The sequence below is a fragment of the Mustela putorius genome, unplaced genomic scaffold (assembly GCF_011764305.1).
Source record: "Mustela putorius furo isolate JIRA1106 unplaced genomic scaffold, ASM1176430v1.1 tig00000281_pilon_pilon_pilon, whole genome shotgun sequence".
In the NCBI taxonomy this organism is placed as follows: Eukaryota; Metazoa; Chordata; class Mammalia; order Carnivora; family Mustelidae; genus Mustela; species Mustela putorius.
This window is the reverse complement of record NW_025421343.1, coordinates 4576700-4600212: the sequence shown is the minus strand read 5'-3', so window position 1 is coordinate 4600212 and position 23513 is coordinate 4576700. Positions and strand designations below refer to the sequence as shown.

The 23513-nt window shown below is 50.4% G+C and overlaps 1 protein-coding gene across 1 annotated transcript in view; it reads right to left on the bottom strand.

Moving 5' to 3' along the window:
- HK2 (hexokinase 2) overlaps window positions 1–23124 on the bottom strand; it is a 60714-nt gene extending 37590 nt beyond the window's left edge. Inside the window, exons 1-2 of the mRNA XM_004742274.3 lie at window positions 22571–23124; window positions 4300–4462 (exon numbers count right to left, since the gene is read on the bottom strand). Of these exons, the coding sequence (XP_004742331.1) occupies window positions 4300–4462; window positions 22571–22633 (226 nt within the window). The 5' untranslated portion in view covers window positions 22634–23124. The remainder of the gene's footprint in view (window positions 1–4299; window positions 4463–22570) is intronic.
- Window positions 23125–23513: the final 389 nt, after the last annotated feature.

Genomic DNA, 23513 nt, shown 5'->3' with positions numbered 1-23513 from the left:
GGTCACATATTTGCTTTTCCCTTAATTCTAGGTCCTCCAGTCCCCTAACGGTACAAATGAGGAAACTGAGGATCCAGGCATACATGAACTGCTTGAAGGCCCACAGCTTGACTTCAACCCCATTTAAAATAGAATTCAGATCCTCACCCCACTCAACACTGCCCTGGAAACACCTCCCCGCCCCTCACCCCCAGAGGAAGACAATTTTACAAACACCCACCTAGGACAAAAATGGGGGACAAGCTTTTAAGGCAGCATCGCTCACACTGCATGCTGGAAAAAAAAACCTCAGGGGCTCCTGACCAGCAGCTTTTTTAAAGGAATAGACAGCAATATCCGACTGCACCACATATAAGAATAGACATTGGTCCCTGCAACTTGTTTCAGCTCTGTATAAATATTTATACATGGGTGCTGCTTGGTGTAAGCACGCAGTCCAGAAAAGCTAGGAAGCCACTGATTTAAAGATTAGGCCCCTCTAGATCAGAGATTTAGATCAGAATTTTAATTTCGCAGTTTCAAAAAGCGAACGCTGGAAAGGAATTCGCTGAGGAAGGCCATCATGGAAAAGGCATCACTTGAACGAAGACCCCCTTCCCCCCTCCTTCAATGGGAGAGACACATCACCACCAGTAGCAGCAACAGAACCCAGGCTGTGGCCTGGGCAGGGAAGCCGGTGATGCACCACAGACTGTCTGGGAAGAGGCAGAGATCCCTATACATGACTGACCCACGGTCTCTCTTCCAGGCAATCTACTGCAGTGTCAATATCAAAGCCGAATTTTCATTTCAGATCGGCTTTATCTACTGAGGGGTGGATCCTTATCGCCACAGTCCGTAACTCAGAGCTACAACTCACAAAATATAGAACTGAAAGCCTTGACGTTGTCCATTCGAAATTACATCCCCTCATGTTCCCCTCCCCACGTTCAGTCTCCTTTCTTGATTTTCCAATGGCAATTCCTATCATTCATGTTGGATATATATTCCAGTTGAGATCCCAATAATTTTACGATGTGTGTGCAATGCCCAGCATCGTTTGAGGGATCTGAAGTTACATCCAGCTACTAGGAGGTACCAGTCCTTCCTCCCCGGTGTATCCTTATTAATACCCACACATTTATGTAACACTGCTGCATTGTATCCCTTCACAGGGATAGTCCATAAACAGTTTCCAATATGCTGTCATTATAAGCAACAATGTTATAAGGCATGGAAAAGGCATCATTTGAGCAAAGACCACCCCCACCCCAGGCCAGACTGTTCCTTCTGAACATTCTTAAACATGCCTCGTAGGTTCATAAGGAATCTGTTCAAGTTACGATACAGCTGGAGATAGCATTCCTGAGTTAACATATATGCACACCTTCCACTTTACTAGTTACTGCCAACCTCACAGACCAGGAAAACTGCAACTAATAGTTCAGTGTGTGTCCCTGAGACTTTGTATTCCTTTATGCACATATAAATACATGAGTTTATACCGTATGAATATGCATAAATCGATCTCATGCTTTATAATGGGTTGCAGAGGACCATTTTCTGCACAAACTGACCAGTGCCAAGCTGATGGACATTAAGGGTTTTGCCCTCATCACAAAACGTCAAAGAATTTTTTTGGTGCATAAGTGAACAGCATGCTGGTTCCAGTACCCACGTACAGCAGACTGAGACTGTCAGATCCACCTCTTCATTGTACAGAGGAATAAATGCTGAGTCCCAGAGAGCCAGGGTGAGGAGCTGGCCCCAGGACCCCACCCAGCAGGAGAGAAACGACAGGGCTGAGCGCTGGAGTTCCTACACTTGGGGCACTTGCTCCACTTAAGGGAATAAAGCATTCCAGTACACATTCCTTTTACACACCATCCCCATTTACCCTGTCGAATTTGACATTAGCAAGAGCTACTCTGTGCATCACCAAAGTCAGGTAAAATCTCCTTGTGAAGGTCCAGCAGAAAGTCTTGCCCAGACCCTTCTGCCCGAGAATGCTGCAAGGGAGGGTCAGCCTCTGGCTCCCACCTCAGTCCCAGTGGCTCATGGGCACACAGGCTAAATGCCACTTTCATCTGCACCTTGGGACACAAGACAGGTTCCCAAGACTCCAGTCTGAGGTCACGGAAGAAGACCCCATGACATGGCACAGTAATCAGTGCAAACTCTTATAAGGCTCAGGCCAGTAAGTGTCCAGGTCTCCAATCTCAGGAAAGCAGTGAGAAGGTTCAAAGCTGGTCCCATACCTTTGTATTTGTATTTGTATTCACAAATGTATTCACCTGCTGAAGCCGGACATCTGGCCCCACATTTCAAACACTTTCAGCTGCGCTCGGGCCGTGTGACTGGCGCTGAGGCGCACAGCCTCACGCGTGCACGCACACACATAATGGACCGGCGGCAGTCCTGATGCCCGACCTTTGGCATATATGAGTCTGAATCCTGACTCAGCTTCTCATTAGCTGTGTGACCTTAGGCAAGTATCAGACCATCCAAGCTTCAAATTCCTCCTCTTAAAAAAATACAGATAAAATGTGTCCCTCTCTTACACGGTTTTACAAAAAGGAAATGAGTGACCATACATGGGTGCTCAGCAAAGTTCTTAGACAGTCAAAATGTAGTAGACACTTGAGGTACTTGCCTAGTGGTGGTGCCTGAAATAAAACAATGTCCCTGGCCCTAAAGAGCCAGTAAATTTATCAGAATGTCAAATAAAAACAATAGAAGCGGGTGTGGCCGCCAGTCAGAGGGAGCGGCTGGTACAGACAACAGTGCCGATCTGGAGGGCATATGAGGGATACCCAGGGATCGGGGCTGGCCGCTCACCTCAGGGAATTCAGTGCTGGGCTGACACACACACACACTCGGAGGAACCCCAAACCCGGCCACCCCTGCAGCGCTGGGTTCAGGCTGAGTCCCAAGGCAAACATATAATATTTTCCAAATTGTTGGAAGAACCAAAGTCTCATTAGACAAACCAGGTCCCTGGAGGCTCTCAGGCAGGTTAGCCTCAAGGAGCCTGGGCTTGCTGGCTCTCCCCTTGGGCTCTTTCCCTACAGTCCCCATGCGGGTGGCTATCCCACACTGCTCCCCCGTCGGGCTCCAGGTACCTCAAATGTACCGATGAACAGGCACTGACACGGCCCCATTCTGTCCCTTGTTGGAGGATGCGGTCGCCTCCGGACAGCAGGACTCAGCATCCTAGCACCCACTCGAGCACATCCCTCGGGCCTCGCCCTGTCTCTACCAGCAGCCCCATCACTCCGTCGCACATGGCAGATGCTGCCGCTGATGTTACCCAGACAGTTCTGCCCACACCCCTACACTGTTACTCCCCTGTGCTGACTGAAGAAAGACCCACTGTTCTAGGTGTGCGTGCAAGGCTCTCTGGCCCACTTCCAGCTCCACCACTCCCTTTACTCTGGTTTGATTAAACTACCTGCTGGGAGGCACTCCACAAAATACAGGGTCTGCATCCAGCCAAAGAAGGGGATGAAACCAAGCGTGACAGATTCTCGTGCACACCCTCAGAGCCCTTAATACCCAGAGAGGCACTGTGGCTCTTCATATTCTCCCAAGCGTATATGGGCTTCAAGTACTTTTTTTTTTTTCCACAGAGTTCCAGAAACACATTAAGGACAATCTGTACCATACTGTTTTTCCAGCAAGGCTGTGGAATGTGCCACGTAGAATGAATGCCCTGGCCTCTGGCTGTGACCACCTCAGACATGCCTGATCTTCCTCACCATGACTGTGCAATCTCAGTGGGACTGCGAGCTCCCAAACTGAGCCGATCAGCCTGTCTCAGCATAGGGACAGGAGAAAAATGGGTGGCAGCAATGTCTTGGCAGGGCTGACAAAAACTTACTTCTACCCTGACTGCCACAGCTGCCTGCTTTCCAGTCTTCCTGATTACCTCTCCCCATCAACTTCATTAAATTTCCTGTATGCTTCAGGGGCACCTGGGTGGCTCAGTGGGTTAAGCCTCTGCCTTCAGCTCAGGTCATGATCTCAGTGTCCTGGGATTGAGCCCCGCATGGGGCTCTCTGCTTGGCGGTGAGCCTGCTTCCTCCTCTCTCTGCCTGCCTCTCTGCCTACTTGTGATCTCTCTCTCTGTCAAATAAATAAATAAAATCTTAAAAAAAAAAAAAAAAATTTCCTGTATGCTTCAACCAGCCAGGGCTGGTTTCTGAGGTATGAAACCAAAGAACCTTTGCTGATACATTTTTCTTTCAGTCCCAAAAGAAAAGCCACCCAAATCTCCCCTAGGCGATGGAGTGCCCAAAGCCATCCCCCCAGGGGCAGCACCTGTCCCATCTGGAGTAGACCTCACAAAGGTGGGCAGCATTTTCACCGAAGCCGTGGGGTGGGTGGTGGCTCCAAGCCCTTTCTCCATCTCCTTGCGGAACCGCTTAGAGATCTCCAGAAGGTTCTCATCGGAAAGACGCATGTGGTAGAGATACTGGTCGACCTGCAAAGAGCGGGAGGGAGGAGGGGAACAAGAGTTAGAGATTGGGAGGTTCACTCAGTGTGGTGTGCATCTACGTCATGGAACATCCCTCAGCCCTTCAAAAGAATAAAACCTGTTATGCACAGAAGGTTATTATTCAAGACCACTTAATTGGAATCTATTTGACAAGGTATCTTTAAAAATAAGAAAGAACTAAACTGAAAGATAAAAATGAGAAAAATAGGTTTAACTTTACTTCTGAAGAGTGGTAAAGATGAGGGGAAAGGCACATGAGGGAAGAGGGAGAGTTCTTTCCAGAAAAGCTGAGTTTAAGGGTCTCTGACAATGTTCTAGGAACTGGCATTTATCTGACCCTCCTTGTTCTGCACACACCTCGAGGCCAGTCATGGCAATCCTATTATCCCCACCTTGGGCCCAACAGCCAGCTCCTCTTGCCTCACTTACACAATCCTCAAGTCTGCCGTTCCCTCTCCCAACCATTTTCCACCCCCAGCCAGACTCCAACCATTCCCCTGCTTTAAAAAAACCTTTCAGAGGCTTCCCATTAGAACCAAACCTGAAACCCTTCCAAGGCCCCACATGATCTCCGCAGCACCCCCACCCTCCTGGGGCTCACTGTATGTATTTCTTAGTGTCTAAATCATAAGCACAGAGGGTTAGAAGAACTGTGCGTTATCTGTTCACCCCTGCATCCCCAGAAGGTGAGGACCCAGACTAGAACTTCTACATAAATAACAACTCAAGCTCTCCTCTCCTCAGAGGCAGAGCCAACTCCCATAAATTTACATGAACTTTCCCCAGATTTACTACCACCAATCAAAGAAGCGCTAGAAGTCCCTCTCACACCATTTCCTTCTTGGAAGCTCCCATCTGCCTTGGCTGTGGACATTCCCAGTCTTTTCCTATCAGGAAGAAGTCTGACAGAATCCCTACCATGAGGCACGTAAGTTTCCACAACACCCGTTCTCGGCAGCGCTGTCAGGGACAGGTGATGCTGCTGGCCACAGCAGGGTAGGGGTCGACAATCAGGAACCTCGGCCCAGGCCCCAACTATCCCCTCAAGGCTAAGGGTCACAGTCCTCCCAGCTTCATCAGCAAACTGTGTGACTCCAAGCAACCCTGCTCTCCCCAGCCCTGAAACGGGGGTCCCCAGTGGCCAAGCTGGCTGAGGATCACTGCCTGGTATTGCTGTAGGAAACAAGGAAATTTCCTGCCTGCTCCCTGCCCCTGCTCAATTTTGACAAAAATGCACACATTTTTTATAATTAAGAGTTCCCAGACAAATGTGGTTGTTAGCAGTACAGCCTATTCTATTTTCTAGCCTTTTTGGTCAGAACTTCTTAAATTTCTTTCTTTTTTTTAAAACCAAACCTGCAGCCTAACATTTCCAGAGGAAGGGCACAAGGTGCTTAATCCTTTACGAAAAGAACCAACCCAGGGTGCCTGGGTGGCTCAGTGGGCTAAGCCTCTGCCTTCGGCTCAGGTCATGATCCCAGGGTCCTGGGATTGAGCCCCACATGGGCTTTCTGCTCAGCGGGGAGCCTACTTCCTCCTCTCTCTCTGCCTCTCTGACTACTTGTGATCTCTGTCTGTCAAATAAATAAAGAAAATCTTTAAAAAAAAAAAAAAAAGAAAAAAGAAAGGAAAGAAAAAGAACCAACCAGTTTGGTCAACAGAGACAGTCCCCTTACACCTTCCTCTGTTCCAGGCTGTATCCTAACTCCCTAGGCAATTGAGGGTACATCCTTCTCTTGGGGCCTCTTTCTTCCCATGTGGAATAAGGAGATCAGCCCCTCTTGGGTCATTTCAAATATCCCGCTCAGGACTCATCTTTGATCACTCTTCTAAAATCCAAAAGCTCAAAGATCAGAGTCTGGAGTAAAATGCTGAAAAGAGTAAAATGCAAGCGAGTCGAACGACAGTCCCTGGTGTGTCAGCCCAGCCTGCTCTACAATTACCACGTGGTTAAAATACCACACTGAGACGCGACCCTCGCATGCACACGGTGAAACAGAACAGGGCAGGCGTGGAGAATGGTATAGGTCTTCAGCCACTTCTCCTGTCCACCCCTCATCCCAGCCAACAGAAGGACCAGGTTTGTCATGCGGGGTTTCAAGTTTGCAGAAATGAGGAATTCCCAGAGCTCGTCTGTGGCCAGCATTTACTGCAAACCAGAGTGCCTAAGTCCATCAGTCTAAATCAGGAAGAACCCAATCATCCTTTCTGTTTCCTGACCTCACACCTCGCGCAGCTCATTTGCCTTGAGTGCACCACCGTCTGCTGCAACCTCTCAGGGCTGTGTTGACACCAGCCATGGTGGGCAACAGTAGTAACAGTAAACCCTTATGTGGCACGGACACTGCTCTCAAGGCCTCACAGCCATTAATTCATCACATCCTCACAACAACCCTGGGAGAGGCAAGTAGTGTTATCTCCATTCTACTGAGAGTGGGGAGGCGACATGCCCAGTCAGAGCTGCAAAGGGGCAAGCTGGGAGTGGACTGGGCAGCCCGGCTTGTCCACTCTGCTAGTTGAATGCCCCCTTCCACTGGCCAACAGCGGGGTCTCCATAGGCCAAAGGGCACCGTGGTGCATTCAGGCTGGCCATCCCCAGGGAAAAGCCAGGTTCTATTCCAGTCATCCCCCGGGGTCAAAAGGAAGGGCCAACGGCAGAGCACAGTGTTCAGTGACAGAGGAAAGGAATAATGATGATTGTTACAGTAGCTAAACATGTACCGAGTATTTCTTACCTGCCAGACACCATCCTGTGACTTTACTCCATTGTCCTTTTGTAAAACTTCTATATCCCTGCTTACAAGCTACTCGATGTGAAGGGACAGAGCTAGGATGCAGACTGGGTGCTTGGGACCATCATCTTCCCTTCACCTGTCTCATGGGCCCTCCTGGTGTGGGTGTGTGGTGCCTTGTGATTTCTTAAGGGACCCCAGGGCCTTGATTTCCTCTCTAACACAGGAGACTAAGAGAAATAATATGGGACAGCTTTGAAAAATGCAACCAGAGCACCTTGGCCCAAATTTCCCTTCTTTCACAGCATGATGATGTGGCCACCCTGAGTTTATTAGGGAAGGGCTGCTTAATCGTGGAATGTCACAGCTTCCTTAAACACACCGTGGGGCCCACCCAGCCTTGGCAGGCACTGCGGTGTTGCACGAAGGATGGCCAAAGGAAGCAGAAGCCGGAAACAAGCAGTAGTCTCCATACAAAGACAATTTTCCTAGACTGACTGGGAAGGAAATGAATATACTTTGCAGAACCCTGCCAACTTTCACCCACGGTGTAGCCAGAGGGAGGGAGCACCAGGCCCAAAGTCATGGGACAAAGTCATTCAAGAGATATCAAATACAGGCAAGGGTAGTACAACCACCACTAATAAATACTCACCTTTAAAAATGCCCTCGTCATGTTCAAAGAGTCCCACCGCAGAGAGCATTCGAGTATGTGTAGTTTGCCTCTCTCACCCCAAGGGACCATCAGGCCTTGGTCTAAACACTTCTAAGCATGACACACTCAGTATTCATGAGTTGGTTAGCTACTACTATTGGTCAGCTCTAGTTGTTAGAAAATTTGTCCTCTAAGATGAGTCTGCTTTCTGGTAACTTCTGTCTAGTCTCCATTCTGCCATTTGGGTAAGAGTTCCTAAACCTGCCTGCACGCCAGCATTACTGACATGAGGACCTTTTTAGAAATATAAAGAAGCCCAAAGATCCCTTCTAGACTGACTAACTGAGCAACCTTTGGCCCTGCACACTCAAACACCTTCGCCTCTCCTGCAGCCCGTAGCCCCCAGGCCAGCCTCTCCTGCAGCTCGTAGCCCCCAGGCCAATCACGTGATAACGGTGGGCTGGGCTCTGGACAAGCATGGCCTAAGGTCATTTTTACCACTTTTCTACCCAGAGTCTTTGAAAGTCAGCAGTGAAGACAGGAGGCTAAGTGTGAAATAAACCTGTGTTGATCCTGGGGGGCTGGGAATTGGAAAGAGTAAACCCTGTTCTTGTTGGAAACACTTAGGTCACTGGAAACTATCAAAGCAGAATCAGTCAGGTCAGCCCTCATTTCACAGCTAGCATTCGTCAAGTGCAGGCTGGGCCATCAGGAAAACCAGTGTCCGAGTCCTGGCTGTGGCATCTGGACAGCTGTGTTAACACTGCACCAGTCACTCTGATGGAGATCCAGTCTCCTCCCTATAAAAGGGGATGACCGGCCCCACACAGCTGTCACTGGCATAAATGGGGAACACAGAGATCTATCTACTCCTTCTCTTTTTCTCCTACAGTCCCCCGCCTGGCAAGTGGCACCCTTAAACGGCCAATGACATTTCTTAACCCCATTCTAGTCACATCCAGGGTTAACAAAACCCTGTTTCCCCAAATTGTTCCTTCTCTTTCTGTGTTGAGTGTGCAGCCGACCACACTGAGCTGTTTCTCTTTAAATTCCCAACAGGGTGGGGCGCCTGGGTGGCTCAGTGGGTTAAGCCGCTGCCTTTGGCTCAGGTCATGATCTCAGGGTCCTGGGATGGAGTCCCGCATCGGGCTCTCTGCTCAGCAGGGAGCCTGCTTCCTCCTCTCTATCTCTGCCTGCCTCTCTGCCTACTTGTAATCTCTCTCTGTCAAATAAATAAATAAAATCTTTAAAAAAAAAAAAACACTCTATTAAATTCCTAACAGGGAAAGACAAAAAAACAAAAAAAACAATCCTATCAGGGAGAGGGAGGGAATGGGAGGGGCTTTCCAAGCTGGGGAAACAGAGGCATTCTGGAAGCAACGCCCAGTTGAGGTATAGAAGGCCACATGCCTGCCTAAAGGAAAGCATGTGTGTGAAAGAGAAAGAGATAGTAGTTTTAAATGACAGCTCTTTAGCAATCTTGAGATTAGAACTTCCTCATTGGGCAATTTTGGTCTTTCTTCCCATATAACACGCCAGCCCAACACGCCCGTTTCCTCTAGAGAACTTGAGTAGAGATGGGGGAAGTTCGAAAGAGGAAATTAACCCCATCCTCTTTATGAAATAAAACAGCACCCGAAATGAGAAGTCTGTGTCCACACTTAAGTGTCCACAATTTCCCCCAGACTAGCACTAGAAGGAGGGGAACTTACGCAAAGAATGGAGAGAACAGGTCACCCTCACACAGATCGACTTAAAAGTGTGCAGTGGCTTGGGTGGGCAAGACACAGCCTGACCACATATGGATGGGGAGACCCTGAAAAGAAGGACCTGGAAGTAACCAGAAAGGGACCTCAGAAAAACAAGAGGCCTGGAGGCAGCCACCCAGTTGAGGTTACAATCTGGATCCCCCAGACACCTTCCTGTATTGTCAAGAACAAGAAAGGACAGTCTTCCTGCTGGTCTACAAGGACCCATGTAATCTTACAGGCCAATCCCAACTGAATGCCTGTGGCCACCACTGAGATCCTAAGGCCACCCTGTCTGGTCCCAGAGGGAAACTGGTCCTGACTGAGCTATTCTGAACCAGAAGAGAACAATATTCCAGTTTGGGGTTTTTTTTTAAATATTTTATTTATTTATTTGACACAGAGAGACCACCAGTGGGCAGAGAGGCAGGCAGAGAGAAAGGAAGGGAAGCAGGCTCCCCGCTGAGTAGAGAGCCAGATGCAGGGCTCGATCCCAGGATCCTGAGATTATGACCCAAGCCGAAGGCAGAGGCTTAACCCGCTGAGCCACCTAGGCGCCCTGAACAATATTCCAGTTTTGACGGTTATATAAAGTACTGCAAATCCCACCTTGAATACCTTAAGAGGTTTCAAAGAAAAGGGTAGAAGAAACCTCAAATTTCAATACCTATAAGATCTGCAGCATTCAACCCCAGAATCTTTGGCCATTGCTGCAACCCCAGCTTCTCCCATTGAAAGCCAATTATATGCAAAGCACTACAGTGTACAGAGCAGGATTTTAAAAGAAATCAATTCTGGGGGCTCAGTCGGTTAAGCACTTAACTCCTGATTTGGGCTCAGGTCATGATCTCAAGAGTCCTGAGATCAAGCACCCCCCGTCCGGTTCCATGCTGAGCATGGACTCTGCTTAAGAGTCTCTCTCTCCCTCTACCCCTCCCTCGCCTCCATTTGTGCTTTGCCTTTGCTCTTGCTCTCTCTTGCTCTCAAATAAATCAATCACTTCTGGAAATGGATGGATAATAATGATGTTGTATACAGTGTATATGTACTTAATGTCATTGAACTGTACATTTCTCTCTCTCACACACACACACACACACACACAGAAATAATCTTTTTAAGAACTCTAGATTCCTGTTCTCTAGGACTTTACCAGGCAGTACAGAAATCAACTCATATTGTAGACCCCATGAATGTCTCTGAATTGAACGGAGGGATGGATCTCAGTAGATTACAAAAGCAAACACCCTGCGCAGGGGTCCATGGAAGTGTTAGGTGTACATGGCCCATGAGACCAGCAGGCAGGGGAGACCATATGTTCTGGGCTAAGAACATACATATCCAATGTACATGTCAGCTAGAGTGTAGAGGTATCATGTGAAAGGGCTCAGAAGATGTGGGCCAAGATCATGAAAGGGTATTGTGAATTCCAGGACCAGAATTCAGAAGACTGCAATGTCCTCGGATGAGTCTTATTTCAACCGACCGTTTATCATCACTGGGTCTTGGGAAGGAAGGAGCATGAAGAACACCTCACTATGTAAAGTCGCTGTGCTGTTTACCCACCAGTTAATTCCCTGTAGGGTTTGGTACCAGGAGAGAGTCTGACCACCCAGAGTCACCGCTTCCTGCAAAATTCAAACCCCTGACTCTAGGAGAGCTGTTCTTTTGCCTGGACTGTCAGGGAGCTCTGAGCTCGGTTCTCAGCTCCAGTGACCTATACCTAGTCTAAGTGCATTGGTTGTCCCTCCTGCCAGTCCCTTTTACAGAAAGCTGAGCTCCATCACCTAATCCTTTTAGAAAGGTGAGGAAAGAACTAATACGGGATCAAGCAACTGCCCATCAGTCATCCCCTACAGGACACATCCTCTTGAACAGAAGATGGAATTCCAGCGAACAAACAGCTAAGAAAGCAACGCCACAAGCACGTAAGCATCAGGGCCAAGGTCACAAGGACACCCTGAAGTGCTACTGGACTCTCCCCATGCTTTGTGTATTTCTCACAGAAGACCTAGAACCTTCTCTCCAGAAGGTGCTGGATGCAGCAGATAATTTCTACCTTTTAGCTTCTTCCTGACCCCGCACAGACTGTCTGAATTTCAGCTTCCCTAGCACATGGGTCCTGCCCCAAAGATATAATCAGGTCATGTATACAGACAGGAGACAAAGGCTCCAGGGCTCCAACCCAACTTCCTCCTAAGAAATGTAGGAAAGACCACACCCTCTTGTAGGGCTTTCACTGGTCTGTGTATGCTTTACTAGGACCAGTCAAAACAGGGGAGTGGGGGGGGGCAGGGATACTCTACCACAGCAATTAGGAAGACACCACCTAGGGGCGCCTGGGTGACTCAGTCAGTTGAGCCTCCACCTTCTGCTCAGGTCATGATCCCGGGGGTTCTGGGATCACGTCCTGCATTGGGCTCCCAGCTCAGCAGGAATCCTGCTTCTCCCTCTGTTTGCTGCTCCCCCAGCTTGTTCTCTCTCTCACACACACACAAATAAATAAAATCTTAAAAAAAAAAAAAAAAAAAAGGCACCACCTACCATCACATACAGCCACATACAACAGATGACTCTCACAATATATAGCTGGGCAAAAGCAGTCGGACACAAGAGGAGACGCATCTTACGAGTCCGTTCATACGAAGCAGAAACAGACCCCTGCTGACAGAAGGTAGGATAGTGGTTCCACTTTGCGCCGCTAATGTTCTGTTACTGGATCTGGGTGGTGGTTACCTGGTGTTTTCAGTTTCCTGTGTAGATTGTAGTTCCATTTTAAAACATAAGAAGGAAAAAGGGCAAAGCCCTAACTAGGCCCTGGTCTACCCACTCCACATGGTCAGAGTGGCCAAGGAGCTCAAAGAAGTGTATAAGAGGTCAAACCAGAGGGAAGACCCATGATCTAAATAAGCACATCCATACACAACCTTCCAGTGACTCTATCCGATGACACGGGCTGACAACTTCGTTTTCAGAAAAATTTCTTATTTTTGCATTATTCCTTTGCCAGCGTCACCTCAAAATCTTTGACGAGGACACCAAGCCTTGGAGAAGCTTCCCCAAACCACAGGCTAAGTCCCCGGCATGACCCCCTACATCCGGGGGTGAGCTGAGCGCCCGAACCTGGGGCACAGGTGTGCCCGAACTGGGAAAGCCAGGTAACTACCATCGGTGACCTCATTAATAATACCGCCTTCACAGACTTCTGGGAGGACCAAGGCTGAGCAAAGAGCAGCAAGTTTATCCTGTCATGGTGCCAAGCCAAGGCCAGATGTTTCTGATTTAAAAAAAAAAAAAAAAAAGGAAAAGAAAGTGAAAGAAAAGAAAAAGATAAACTGAGGAGGGCAAGACACAGCAGATCCTCGATTCTGTAAGGCTCTTTCCTCTGAAAGGCAGCTGCCCAAAAGTAACAGATCTGCCACAACACTCTCCTCAGATGGGACCAGGAAGGAAGGAGCCCGCTGGGGCCACCAGGCTACCTCAAGGAGATTCAAGCTGCAAGCTGACGCACCCTGCGCTCACCAGCCCCAGTGAGCCTGGGGCGCCTGGGAAGTGTGAAGCTGACCTAGGAGGCAAACAGGCCACTCCCCCAGGATCCTGTTGCACCTTGGTGAGTCATAGGCTTTCCAGTTCTTCCAGTTCTTGCCTCAGCTGCCTGGAGTTGCAGCCAGACCGACCTCAGGCAGCAGCACCCGCCAGGGGTCCAGAAGATGGGCATGTGGGACATGGGTCTTGGGAGCCTCTTATACTCAGACATTCTGGGCCGGCTAGGGGGCAGCTGTGCAATCCTATGCCTCAGACGTATATGACCCCGGCACAGTTCACTGACCCAAAATGGACTTGAGTGCTAAACGGAGTGGGCCCAGGCCAGGGGCTGAGGGCACCAGGGGAAAGGAGAGCCCAGTCTTTGTCTGCAAGGGGCACAGTCTACTGGTAGGAGGCAAATACGTCAGCAAGTAATTACAAACTTGAGGGGAAGGGCAGAGAGGCAGTTTCTTTCACAGTAATAAAATACAGATTTATAATGACTGAAATCACGCAGGCATCAATACAATTCTCAGGAGCGTCTCAGAAAGGTTGCATGTGCGTGTATGCTAACCCCACACCTACAGTGTTATCCTCTGGCCTAACAAACTCCCACTTTGCCCTTCAGGGGCCAGCACAAATGGCCTCTCCCAAATTCCCAGCTGCCAACATACTTTTGACACCTTCTGTCTCCTGCCCTCGCTGGTCCCAGAGGACTAAAGACACCAACTACGTACATGCTCCCAAATTTACGTCTGTGGTATCAGCAGTTATCTCAGTAATGAGAGTAGGTGCTCAAGACCTAGGTCATGGTCACTTATAAGGGGCTACGGGTGTGCCGAAGGGGTGGGAGAGTAACCGGGGTGAAGGGGAGAGCTGGCCATTCCAGAATGCCCAGGAGCTCAGAGCCTGACCCTGTTCTTCAGGCCTGAGCCCTCACTGCACATGACCTTGGCGGCAGCAGGGTTTTCTCTCCAGCTGTATGACTGTCCTATTTGGTCACCCAGGTCCCCTAAGGGTGTGACTCTGCCTCCCCGAACAGCCCCATGCCAGGGGACCAGAGTCTACCCCCTGAGCCTCCTGAGCCTCCAGCACAGGGATAGCTGATTTCCCCACTCCCGCCTGCTGCCAAGCATCCACCCGCCATACCAAACCCCCGCACATCTGGCACTCGGCCCCACATCAGCCCCAGACCTTCCCAGTCGGCCCCCCCACCCCACCACCACCCCACCAGAAGCAGGACAGCCCATACATCCCAATTTGCCCAGGACAATCTCAGTTTACGCTGAGGTAGCAGCCCAAGTATTAAGAGTGTCCCCTTTTATTCTCAAAAAAGTGGCCCAGTTTGGACAAATTACAGGGTTACTCTAGGTTCAGACCACAAAGCAAATCCTGCCTTTCTTCTTAGGGAGCCCACACCTGACTGATGAGAAGAGCTCATGCCGCACAGTTGGTGCCAAAAGGGAAATAGGGACCAAGAAACTGGGTTCCTGCTCTGGGGCTTGCCCTATATAAACCTGGGCTGGTCACTTAGTACACAGCACCTGGTTTCCTCATCTATAAAATGGAAGGACTGGAATTAGATAATCCAAAGGTCCCTTCCCAACTGACACCTGACTCACAGCCCCATGAAAATGAAATACAAGTGGCCTGTCTCTAGTTGTTGCAGGCAGCCCCATGCTGGGATTAAGGACCTGGGTTCTGGGGTCAGACTGAATTCAGGCTTGCCTTTGACCAAGGTACTGTCCCTTTCTATGCCTTAGTGTCTTCATCTGAATAATAGCTAATAATGTCTACCAGGGAGGGCTGCTGAAGGATGGCCTGAGTTAGAGAGTATACACGGAGCCCAGCACTTAGTAGTGCTGGTTATTTTAAGAGCTTGAGAAATTGCAGAATGGGGGATGGAACTGATGAGACATGGCTAGAAGGCTTCATGGCAAGGGGTTGAGAAAAATGTGGAAGGAAGCAGGAAGCAGGAGAAGGTAGTCTCTCAAATGGGAAAAAGGAAAAGTGGCAGATTCGTGTGCCCTCATTTAACTCTGATGGCCTATCTGGCTCCGTTCCTTTATCAGACAGTATGGAGATGCCAGAAGGAAGAGTCTAGGAGTAAGGTCTTTCAAGAACAACAGGGACCGACCACACCTCTCAGGTAGAACCACTGAGCTAAGGGGAGGAGAGTCAGGAAGGCCGGCTGGGAGGCACCAAGGGCCAGATTCTCGGCCCTGACTCACTCTTAAGTTAACTCCAAGGTTTTAACAAGGTCCTTCCAAGTAAGGAACGTCAGGCTATTGCTTAGAGACCCACAGACAAAGAGCAAAAAGTACAGCCACCCTAACAGAGGGCTGCATCTCAGGGAAACAAGGCTTCCCAACTGGGTTTGGACGAGGCAAAGCCTATACAGGGATGGGGGAAGGGAAGTGTCGGAGGGGCCACACTGGACAGCCTGGAGTCTGTATGAGGGGCAAAGAGCTCTCTGCTGATACCCAAGACAGCCAGGGCCCCTTCTTCTGATCTGCCGAAAACTGTGGGAATTATGGTTTCCTTCAAACTCCAGGGGTCAGTGAGACCAAAACCTACCATGACCTGGTCCTGGGACTCAACAGCCCAGGATATCCCCCACCCCCAGTTGCCCCAGTGGAAAGGCAGAATCTGGGGCAGATGTGAGGAAGGCTAAGCAGGCATCTCACTGGCCAAATGCAGCATAAGTGGCCTCAGCAATGCCCTGGGCGCCTTTGGTCTGTTGGAGAGGGACTGAAGAGGAGGGAGGACTAGGTTTCTACAGTGAAAAGGGCAGAACTACTGCTGTGATCAGTCACGCCTTCCACGGAGGATGCTTCAGCCTCTGGTACAATGATCGTGGCATCCCAGAGACACCCACCCCTCCCACCTCCAGTGGGGAGGCTACTTCCCACGGGACCCAAAGGAAAGCAAGTCAGAGAAAGAACTCAAGGATGGCCCTCCCAAGCCTAGGAAAAGAAACAGTTTCAGAAGACAGGGAGGGCAGTGAGGATGCTTCCTTACTCCTCAGCTTCAGGAACTTTCCATCCTTCTGCCCTCCCTGTCTTCTCCTCTAATGCGACATCAGACAGATGGAGACAATGTTCCAGAACCCATTATGTCCTACAAGCCCTTGGGGAAAAAGCAGGGCCCCTTTCATCTAAGAGTATGGTTACTATACGGATGTAGTTCTCCATGTACTAATATTTAATACATAAAGAGTTGACGACTACGTGTCAGGCAATGCTGTAAGAGCTTCACATATATTTACTCTTTAATCCCTACAGTAACCCTATTAAGGTGTTATCCAAAAACTCTCCAAGGCCTAGAAAGGTTAAATTAACTGACCCAAGTTCACAAAGCCGGTTTTATAAACCAGGATTCAAGGCCGGGAGACTGGCTCTCACCCTACAACCTCTCCCAATGTGACCGCTGGACTGGCCCTCAGTGAGGATCACAGGCCCCTGTCCTCTGTCCCCAGCGCCAGTGGCTCCTGGACCCACATTCTGCCAGCTCCCCCGCCTGCGGTGTTCAGAAATCTGACGGAGGCCTGGCCTCCATGGCAATCCCAGCAACAACCAGGGGAAGATTCTCCTGGGGACAGCTGAGCCAACTTCCCTCCCACTCACTACCTGCCCTGGTAACCCAGGTACCCCACCCTTCGGCCAGGGGGCACAGACATCTGCTGACTGCAGTGGTCTGCGACTTCATCTCAAATGCATCTTTTGTTCAAGAACACGTGCTACCGTGACTGTCCCAGGACCTGGCACGCTGTGAGCTGAGAGCCAAGGTCCTAGTTACAGCTACTATTAACTAGCTGGGTGAGCAGGAACAATGCGCCATAAAACTGAAGGGCGGGATGAACTGTGTTCTTTCTTCTGATGCAGTTTCTCAACCTACAGATACTTGGGGCCAAAAAAGTCTTTGCTGCACGGTGGCTGTCCTGGGCACTGTAAGACGGCGTATCTCCTTTGCCTCTACCTACTTGAGGCAGCAACCTAACATCCACACCCACCCAAATGGTGACAGACAGAAAGTTCTCCAGACATTACCAAATCCACTGGAGGGCAAAATTGCTAGCAGTTGAAAACTACAGCTCAAAAGTAGTAGCAACCAAAACAAACAAAACAAAACAGAATACAGGTTTTGCCCCTACAGACTGAGATAGGGTGGGAATTCTGGCTCTTTATTATAGGGTTGGGCTACAGACAGCCCCTCATAAAGGATCACAGGGCCCAAGATGCCAAGAGTGGTGAGGCTGGAAGACCTGCTTCAGGAGTGAGCAGCAACAGCCCCTCCAGCGCAAAGAAGCAAGGCCTATGACCCCTGACCTGCGATATTAAGACGCAGGCAAAGAACTCTGGGATCTAATCTGCTCTCCACCCCCACCCCTCCCCACCCCCGCCCCCCCACTGCTTTGGAAAGGGAAAGCCAGACAACACAGTGCTGGAAAACAAACCAAACTTGCTGACTTCACAACTCAACAATGATAATGAGGAACCGTTATCAGGAGTCGTCTTTGAAAGAAATATCTGAACAAAGGAAGTCAGTTTTCTGGGGTTCCTGAGATCTTTTAGTGTATCAGATCTCCTTAGTCTGACTGCCAGGTTTTGAGAAAACGGTTGTGGTTTGTGTTGTTTTGATTTCCCCTGGAAAAGGGCCCCTAACTGCCCTCCAACTCCTCAGGGTGCTGGAAATGGTCATCTTTGAAAAGTGATGTTTAAAAAAAAAAGAAAGAAAGAAAGAAAGAGAAAAAAGTTGGCTCTGAGGAGCCTCAGAGGGAATTTTAATTAATTTGATGGTAAAGAAAAGTACTTCCCTAGCACTCTCTGAAATCGAAATTTGGTGATTCAAAAAAAAAAAAAAAAGATGGTTAACAAAAGCTACAAAATATTCCTACTACCATCAGCTGCTTCTGGGCAGGGAAGGGAGAGTATTAGGATGCTAAGTATTATGTACACATTGAACAAATGAGAAACTGTACATGTCCATGTCCACTGAGTGGGTCAAAAATAATCTTAGTAAGGTTGTGATCAGTAGCTAACTCTTGGTACTTTAACCCTTACCAGAAGATTCATGGCACATCACAGGTACTCAAGGCATACCAAGCACGGCTCCCTTAAGGTCTGCCACTCCTCACTGTCTCTTGACTACTTACTGCCTTATCTCACCAGACAACTGGAAGGTGTCTTGGTTTCAGTTTCCCACATCATAGCCAGAGGACCTGGTACCCACACTAAGCTCTCAAAAAACATTAAAACTCTTATCTTTCTTGACTCTCGGGGGCTTTGCTGAATTTTTGGCTTCCAAGATACTCCCTGCCCCCTCCCAAGTCCAGAGTTGAAATCCACCCCTCACTGAACAGGGACAGGAGCCCAAGCAAGCTATCTCTGTTCCATAACCGGAGTGAGAATATGTCACCAGTCCATGCATGTTAAAAAAAACATTGGCCAATGGCTAAAGGAAGGCATGCATACCTCATTTGACTTTTATGGTTAGAACAGATTAAAAAACAAAAAACAAAAAAAAAACCACTATCTCTCCACCCAGAGGAGAGCCTTGATTGCTGGAAGAGAGGAAACTCCCTCACCCTCCCTATGTCGCCCGAAACCCTCCCTCCCTTGCTCCTCAGAATCAGCCTCAGGATCAGGATCAGCTTCCAGCCTTTATGAAAGTAGAGGCTAAGGCCTTTCTTTATGCCTCTCTATCCACCCATCCCCTTCAGCCCTGTCCTAGCAATCCCCCAATGTGCCTTTCACTCCCCTCCCCTTCCTGCGGCCCTTGCTCAGCTTCTGCCTCGAGGAAGGATTCCTCCCTCATCCTCACACTCACTGAGCACCTCATCAGTGGCCAGAAACTGTGGCTACAAAGGTGAGCAGCCAGAACTCTCCCTGCCCCGAGGAAGGAACCGGAACTGAAAACTACCAAGTCTGATGTATGGTGGGACTACAAAAATGCCATGATAGGGCACCTGGGTGGCTCAGTCGGTTAAGCACCTGCCTTTGGCTCAGGTCATGGTCTCAGGGTCCTGGGATCAAGCCCTGCGTGGGGTTAGTTCCCTGCTCAGTGGAGAGTCTGCTTCTCCCTCTGCCTCTTCCCCTCCCCCTACTCATGCTGTTGTTTCTCTCAAATCTTGAAAAAGAAAAACAAGAAAAAAAAATTGATCATGAGAACTCCCATTTAAAAAAAAAAAAAAAGCCATGATAGGGCAAAGGTGCTTTGTGTGAAGAGCATGGCATTTAACGAATGGTGATGCAAGTCCTCAGGGAATGAGGTAGAGAACATGGAGGGGTCAACAGGCCTTCAGCATGCAGTGTTAAAAAAGGGTTCTGAAATGTTCTAGTCTCGTTCCAGAAAGAGACTGGAAACAGAGAAATCCTAGGAGGCCTCTGAATTAAGCCAGACAGGTTGACAAATGTGTAGCGATCAGAAAGGAAAGTCAATGAAATGAGTCCAGAGCTCCCAGCCAGAAGAGCCAGAGAGTACTGGTGCCATTAATGTAAGCAAGAGAAGAGCTAGTTGCATTTCTGGGCATGCTGGGTGACGGTGCTGCCAGCATCCAGAGTGAATGCAGACAGGGGCCAGGATGGAGTCCACTTTTGTTCCCAGAAGCAGGTGAGCGTGGTCAAGAGCATGGGGCTCTCGAGCCTGACAGCAAGACTTCAATTCCCAGCTCTTACAACAAGAGCCAGTGACCTTGGACAAGTTACTGTGCCTTTGTTCCTACCAGTAAGACAGCAATGCTGATAATAACTGCTTCTGCTTTGTCAAACTGTTGCGAACATAAGCTAACAAACATAAAGAACTTAAACCAGGGCCTGGCACACAGTAAATGCCGATGTGTTTGCTCTCAAGTTTCAAAGTGTCAATCAGCAAATGTGAGCAAATAACTCTTACTCTCCTGCTAATGGTACAAAACACTGGACTTGTGCATCAGAAGACAAGTTGGGGGGAGTGAGGGGGCTAGTTGTGGCTAAGTGCATCTAAGTTTTCCATGCCTCAGACTACAACCCAGAATAGGCAAGATAATGGGGATTTCAGAAGAGTCCAAATCCAGACCTTTTCAAAAGACTCTCTAAAATTAAACTCAAACTTCACCCTTCTCTAATTCATCCTTGTAGCAGAACTGGAAAAGAGGCTTCCAGGGATACTGGGATGTCTCACTCAGCTGAGAGTCTTCATCTCAGGGTCATGAGTTCAAACCCCACATTGGGTTTCACACTGGGTATGCAGTGGAGTCTACTTAAAAAGAAGAAAAGATACTTCCAAAATATTCTCTGATTCTCTTCCTACTTGCTACAGAATGGTAGGAGGAATCAAACCCCTTTGCTCACCTAAGCCTGGAGGCCAAGTCCCAGGTTCTGACACCAGGTAAATTAAAGGCCTGACTCTATTCTGCCCCCATCGGTGATTTAGAGGAAATACACCCAGAGTCCACCCAGACCTTCACAGGCTAAAATGAAGCTGTAAGTGTATGTAAGGGCCGCCTACAAAAAAGACAAGGCTACATTACCCGGCTTTATCCTCAGAACTCCCTAAAGTGGACAAGGCTGCTGCTGTCACTCCTGTTTTACAAAAAGAAACCAACAGTCCAAAGAGGCAAAGTGACTTGTTCAGGGTCCTGTGGTTAATAAATCACAAAACAGATTAGAACTCATTTCCAGATACCCTGGCTTATGCTCTCTCCACCCTGGGACCAAAGTGATGACTCCCAACCATACCTAGACAGTCCGAGTCTTAGCCTCCTTCCTCTGGATTAGGGGAGAGTAAATTAGTAAAGGAATTAAAATGTCCTGGAGTGATACACAACCAAGACCTCCCCTGGATTCATAATCCTACAATTTCCTACTTTAGGATTTGCCAAGGGATGACTCTTCCCCAAGGGTTAACTCACTTCTTGGGCAGAGAAGCCTAAAGAAGTTGCCAAGATCCTGCCGGCTCACAGACACATTCTTAAACTGAATTCAAGCGCAGAGCCGAGCCACATCCCAGGAATGAGAGAGCAACAGTCCTTTATACGCAGAGTAAATGAACTCAAAACCAGCGGCCCTCTCCTCCCTCCTCCAGTCTGAGGCTAAGTACTGCCACGTTTTATTGGGGGGTTCATCTGCTACGGCTCTGAAAAACACCACGAAGGTAACCCACCACCCTCTCCTTTGCGCTCAGAATCCCCAGAAGGGGAGGGGAGTACGAGCAGGTCGCATCACCCAACAATTATGTCAAGACACTACCCCAAATGTGTTCCCTCTAAGACACAGAAATTTCAAGTATGTAATTAAGCAACGCTGCCACTGCCTCACAGCTCTGGACACCCCCACTCTCCCTCAACCCCTCCCTTCTTCTCAAGTCCTAGCTGAGGTCCAGGGTCAGGTGCCAACCCTGAAATCCCGTCTATTTCAGAAACCAGTGCTCGGCAGAGTGATAGCGCCTCAGGCCCAGCCCCACCCCCACCCCATACCCGGAGGCACCTAGAGCTTGGCTCCCGGCGGGGCCCGAAGCTCTTTCTTATGTAAATGACCTAGCCCGAGAGCACTGACGGGGGCGTGGGGCTGCCCACAGCGAGGTGAGCAGACCTGTCGGAGTCTCGGACAGGAAAAAGCTCCTTTGCCTACCGAAAACTTTTCAAAGAAGACAGCAAAGCGGGAAGCGGGGGTAGACTGGGGGATCCTTCGTGTAACTTTTAGGAGCACCAGAAGTATTAACCAAAGTTCGCCCCCTACTTGGAGGCTGGCGCGGGGTACTCAGGGCCCGGCCGCCCCGGGGCACGTCTGTGGGTAAATGTACGCCCCTCGCGGGGCCTCAGTTCCGGGCGCCTCAGTTCCGGGGAGGGGGCACGGCGGGCGGAGTTTCTCGGCTGCTGTCCCGGATCCTTCCCCGATCGGCCTCTCCCCAAGCGCACCTCCGCGAGGCCCTGAGGAACGCCGAGGGGAACCGCACGTCCCCAGAACGCCATCCTTTGGCACAGGAGACCCCGCGCAGTCCCACGTGGCAGCAGAGCCTCCCCCCACCAGCCACGATTCTCCCCCCACGTGCTCTAGCCGGAACTCCCGCAGCGAGAGAGGGGTTCCTCCCACGTGGGACCCGCAGTCTCAGACTACGTGCCGGGAGACCCGCCCCTCCAGTGGTAGGAAAAAAAAAAAAAAAAAGCGCGAGCGCGCGCAGGGTGGCTGGAAGGCAGAGAGCCGCGCGGTGCGCGAGCCCAGGCGCCTCGCACGCGCGCACACGCCTGCCCGTGCCTAGCGGACGTGGCTCCTCGCGCCCAGGAGTTTCCCGGCAGCCCTGACTTTTTCCGCGTCCTCGACCCCGAATGGAGAGGAAGTGGTTCCCCGCAGGGTCAAGGAGGAGAGTCCCGGCCGGCCGGGACCCCAGAGTGAGGGCCGGGGACCACACAACTTTGTCAAAGGCGAGCCAGCCGCCCCTGCAAGCGCTTACTTACCTTCTGCACCTGGTCATGGTTGAGCTCCGTGAAGAAGTAGGCGAGCAGATGCGAGGCGATCATCCTGCTGCGGCCCGACGGCGCCGAGTTGGGAAACCGAGGTTGGAGCGCGTGCGGGGGAGGAGGACAGCGCGGTCCGACCGCTTTGTATCTGGGCTTGGGGGCCCGGCCGGGAGCAGTGAATCCGGACGGCACAAAAAGAAGACGATGGCACGCCCAGCTAGAAAGTCTAGGGTCTCTGTAAACAGGTTTGGGGAGTCCTGATTGCTAGAAGGCGCCCAAAAATCACTGCTGGCGACGTGTCGGGTTGCCCCACCGCCAAGGCGCTAACTTCGCCAGAGGATCAGTAAAGGCTCAACTTGGGAAGAATCTCGGTCCGGTCTCACTTGGGCGAGCGGATCTCTACGGCTCACACGCGCGCTGCTCTGGCCCACGGAGCTTCTCCGCTTGATGACACCGCGGCGGTAGCGGCGGCCGGGGACTCCTGCTCTGGAGTTTCGTGCAACAATGTGGCTTATTGAGGGGCTGCCGGCTCGCGGGCCTCCCGGTCAGTGACGCGCGCACGCCCATTGGCCGCACGGGGAGGGTGTGTGTGCCCACGGGCCGCCCGCCGCCGCGGCGCAGCCAATCCGTGAGCACGGCCCGCGGGCGCGGCCCCTCCGACACCCGAGCCGGGAAACTGGAGGGGCGCGCCCGGGGCAGGGGGCGGGGCCGGGCGGCTGGGATGGGACGTGTGGTCCGTGGCTAGAGGCTGGGGCGGAAAGGCGCATGAGCCACCGCCGCGTCAGGCTTAGCTATGGGTGGGGGGCGCGTGATCACAGACCCGGCGTGTGGGACGACTGGAAAGACGGGTCACCCGACCGGCACGTGCCTTGTGCGGGGGACAGGGACACCGTCTGGTATCTCGGGGTCATGTGAGGGGCCCCCAATGCTGGGTCACATT